Source organism: Lipotes vexillifer, unplaced genomic scaffold (assembly GCF_000442215.2).
Source record: "Lipotes vexillifer unplaced genomic scaffold, Lipotes_vexillifer_v1.1 scaffold1042, whole genome shotgun sequence".
NCBI lineage: Eukaryota > Metazoa > Chordata > Mammalia > Artiodactyla > Lipotidae > Lipotes > Lipotes vexillifer.
Window position 1 is genome coordinate 345183 of NW_006777400.1, and position 4848 is coordinate 350030.

The following is a 4848-nucleotide window of genomic DNA, read 5'->3' on the forward strand; positions in this document are numbered from 1 at the left end:
AAGGCCAGTGTATTTTGTCACCCATGGCTCCAGGTATGGAGGAACAGAGCAGCTTAGTATGGTGACCCTGATGATTGCACAGGTATCCAAAGCCATTTGGGATAGGGGTCAGTTAAGGTGATCAAGTCACACCACATGACTGAATAGTGGGGAGTTGTAAGACTCCTTCTGGCAACAGGAACAGATAATACAATGCCCACAAATACTGATGCTCAATACATGTCTGTTGAACATAGAGTGGCCACTATCAACTGGGGATAAAACCATCAATAAGGTAAACATGGTCCTCTCTATTCTTGGGGAGCTTAGAGTTTGATGGGAATAAGATAGCAATGATACCTATAGCAAGGAGAGCATATGAGCCACCCCAGGCCCCTGCTCAGGTTAAGGAAAGTAGGATAATTTGAGGCTGCAGTTATTCTGCTTACCAGACATCAGTGATGCTGTTATTAATATTGCGTTTGTTGTTTACACCTCTTGTCTTTCCTCAGGTGTCACAGTCTTTGAGTACATAGAGAAGAGTAATATTTTCTGGTTGTATTTGTATTTATGAACTTAGTTAACAGGTTACAATTTAATTTTCCAAGAAATGAAGTGGTGTATTTTTCCCTCAAAAGATGCAGGGGGAAAAATAGACAGGTGACATATTAGGCAACATTTAATAAATTTAATAAATTAATAGGAAGTATCACAAAAACCTGGAATGGGTAACATACAGGAACCAGGAATAAGACAACACTTTGCAACCACTCACAAAAAGTACCACTTGATGAAAGAAGACTTACAGGAAATAATATAAGGCGGTCTGTTGCACGTGTCTTAAACAGATATACATACATAATAGGACATCAAAATGATCTGTTTGACAGTAAATTCACCACGTTTACACTTATCACATGGACTTTAAAACATTTATAAAAGTTGTAGGTTTAACATTGAACTGTAAGGTTTATATCCAAATGAGTATACTTGTTTCATACCGAACTGCACAGAACTTATGAATAGCACACAATTTGAGAATAATTACTGTGTTGGGTACTATTAAGTACTACTACTTGATGGCATAAGAATTATTAACAAATGTGCTGTAAGCTATTATTGTTCAACTTATTGCTAGTGCTTTTGAAAATCTGTGGTTTATATTTTATTTCTTTGTAAAACATGTGCTATGAGCTTGCCCCGATAGTTCAGGAAAGAAATCAGATGTTTCCAATTTTCTCTAATACTCACAATACTTCAGATCTGATTGCGTGGTCTTTTTAAAGACTGCTGAAGGATTTGCTTAAGTCCTTCTTATATCACCTACTCTGCCTTACATTAATACAAATCGATGGATTTATGCATCATACACGGCATACATGCAGGACACCATCTGTATGTGCAGAACTCATGCTCAGTGCATGGTGTGTTTCTTCAGACATTTTCGTTTCAGTAAGAATTAGATCTCACTCAATTTCATATAACTGTTTTAACTTGCAGTTCAACAGAGCCAACAGGCAGGTAGACTTTACTTTCATGTCATAATTGGGCATGCTCAAGCAATTGACCAGCATTTGGCAGTGTTGCAAATCACATAGGGACTGTATGAGTTTCCTCAAATACGTCCGTTGGCTCTCCCACCGCCCTTGTGGCAGACTGTTGGATTTATCTATGCTGTGTGTTGAGGACACACACCATGGGTTTTAGAAATTCAGATTCTACCTTCACCAATTTCAAGATACTCTAATGTGTGTAAGTAACTTTCAGGCATAAGAAATAGCATCATGAACTCTTCAGAAATTGATCCACAGTTGTGTGACATGGACACACATGGAAATACAGTTACTGGAAACCCTTGTACACTCTGCACACAGCATAGACTTAATGTTCGGACTTTAGCAATGTTTGAAAACCTTTCACGGTTAACAAACTAGTAAAATGGTACTGAACTCTTAGAGAGCAGCAGGCCCAAGAATGAAACAATGGCCAACACTTACTGTAACACAACACTATATTTTAACAAAGATTTAAACTTCTGGTACATAATTGCAGTACAATGAAGAGCTTGCCACTTTTACAAATTAGCTGCAGCCTTGCCTGCACTAGAGAGTTTGGAAGGATCTGTAAATGAGATACATTTTGTTTAAAATCCAAACGGAAACTCTGTATTTCTGTTTTTCCCAAAGTTCAGTAAAAGCTTCTTTTTAATTACTTTTTCACATTCTAAGGGCCCAGTTCTGTAGTCCTTAATCAAGCAAAACTTCCAAGCTTTTGATCATCTATGCTTCCAATGCAAGTTTTACTCAAAAATGGACTGCTAAATTAGGTCCTATAGATAGAGGTACCATAATTAATATACTATTTTAATAAGGCTCAAAATGCTAATTTCATTTTGTGTGTAGCACACAAATTTCCAGGATCCTGAGATCAAAACCCAATTGATGATGAATCCTGGATTGGGAAATAACTCTGGGATTTTGTTTCCCAGTTTAATCATGGAATTAGGTATTTACTAAGGACCAGAATGAAAGCACTAATTCCAGTTTGCTTGCCATTATAATCAGAATTTGAACATTGTCTGTAAGAAGTGAAAAGCTGTTATTGGTGTATATATCTCGTATCATCCTTCCACTTCTGTAGTCCTGGTTAACCAGCTGCTATGTTAAAATACCACTATGTCTGGTGACAGACATTGCAGTAAAATATCAACAGAACATTCTGACAATGTCAAAATTTCCCCTATGTGTGACAACAAGGCTAAATTCTGCCTTTGACTCACTAATAGTTATGATAGATTATCAGAAGGCAGAACCTATCTTACTGTGTTTATGTGTGTAGATGAGCTGAGCAAGAATTTAAAGTGTATATTTACTGTTAACCCGGAAAAAAGATTTCACTGAATTTGTTCAATTTTGGCGTGGTTGAAATGTAACCACTGTCCTGTGCATCATTCTGGTCTTCTGCAAATGTCACCTGAGATGAAGATCAACACTTCCTTACGTGAAAAAGAAAAAGAGAGAGAGAAGAGGGAAAGAAAGAAAGCAAGAAAGAGAGGGAGGGAAGGAGGGAGGAAGGAAGGAAGGGGGGAAAAAAATCAAGATGTTTGCATCAAACAACCAAAGTAAGTTATTCTCAATCTATTATAAACATTAAATACAGAACCCTAAGTCTCACTACTGTAAGCATGATTGTAAAGTACAGGATTGCAAAGCTATATATAAAAACAACTTTTTCAGACAGCAATATTTACATTAGGTTATGACAGACAGAAGAATTATAGAACAATTTCCTACATTTGTAGCTTTACTGTAGGAAAAGACTGCACCGCTCTTGCTTACACACTACTAATCCTTTCACTAACCACATTGGAGGGATTAACTGGTAGCTCCAAATTCTCGATTTGCATCTCTATATCGGCCTCCTGGTCATCTGCTTTCTTAATCACTGGTTCATTGGTGTGCCGGTAAATGTTAACATTAAGCTCCCTCCCAGACAAAGCAGTGGCAGCAACTCTCGGGATTTGTCTGATCGGAGGCTTTTTATCTGCCTTATAATTGCAGCGCAAATAGTTGGAGAAAGCCCTTCGGTAAACTTTGTTGAAAAGAGTGTACACCAGAGGATTAATTCCTGAACAAACATAGCCAATCCAAACAAACACATTCAGAAGTTTTTCCATTAGCTTTTGATTACAAGCCTTCTCACAAAGAACCGACAGGATATTAGTAATAAAAAACGGGCACCACATGATCAGAAACACAAAGAAAACAATGCCAAGGACTTTCCAGGCTTTCCGTTCATTGTTGATAGCTTGCATGGTGCCCCTTGGCCGTCTTTCCTTCTTCCTTCGGCGTGGGTTCAAATCTTGGTTAGGGTTTGCAGAGTTCTCTTCATCAGTATTCCTCTTGCAGCACTTCAGGAAATCCAGGCTTATTCCGGGCGGTTCCTCCGTGTGGGTGTGGCCGTGAAGTAACATCAGAGCTTGTCGGCGAAGGACGTGGATCGTTAGACAGTATGTAATCACCATGATCGTCAGCGGTATGAAGAAAGCTACAAAGGACCCAATAAGAACGAAATTTGGGTCATTCAGCACGCAGGTGTTGTTGTTGATGAACACCTTGTCTTCATCCCTCAGTCCAATCACTGGAATAGGAACTGATACACCTACAGGAACAGAAAAGAAGGTAGGACATTGTTATAACATATTGAAGGGTCGCACAGATTTGTAAATGGGATGCATTTAGTTGCATTTCACTGAAGAAAATTTAGATCTATCTGTTGAAGGCTATTCACAGCATAAATGGGTAGTCACATAAAAGGGTAGCAGTATGATATCAGAAAATGACAGCTTTTTTCAACTTAGGAATGCCTTCAAGCCAAATTTCCTGTAGAAGACGTGGAATTATCATTATTGAGATAATTATAGGTATGGTTGTGCATAAGAGTGGTTTGTGTCTTTTTTATGTCCAATTCCTAGAACTGTCCTGGCTCATAGAAAGCACTCAATAAATATTTGTTGAATGAGTGAATAACTTCGCATCTATACTCAATGACGTCAATAAATTCAACTGTTCATTTTTAAGCATCTTCCAAATGCAATAAAAATGATGTGTATGCCACCTACAAGAGTAATTATAGCATATCAGGGTTGGCTGAGCTTTTAGCCGAGGACATCTTTTCCTGAGGAAAGTGGTCAAGAAGAGGAACTTCTGTGTGTGTGTCCTTTGGAGACAGGGCTTAGGAGCTCTGGAGTTACTGGAGATGGAGAGGATAGTATGGCCCCCAAACAGGAATTAGATCTGACCACAGTGTGGACATAATCTATGCAGAAACTGAAAGGATTGTCTTTTTTTTTTTTTTTTTTTTTTTTTT

General features: G+C 38.2%; 1 protein-coding gene across 1 annotated transcript in view; it reads right to left on the reverse strand.

Annotated features, from left to right (window-relative positions):
- Window positions 1-652: 652 nt before the first annotated feature.
- Window positions 653-4848, reverse strand: part of HTR2C (5-hydroxytryptamine receptor 2C) — a 263697-nt gene continuing 259501 nt past the window's right edge. The window contains exon 6 of the mRNA XM_007450981.1: window positions 653-4140. Coding sequence (XP_007451043.1) covers window positions 3314-4140 — 827 coding nt within the window. The 3' untranslated portion in view covers window positions 653-3313. The remainder of the gene's footprint in view (window positions 4141-4848) is intronic.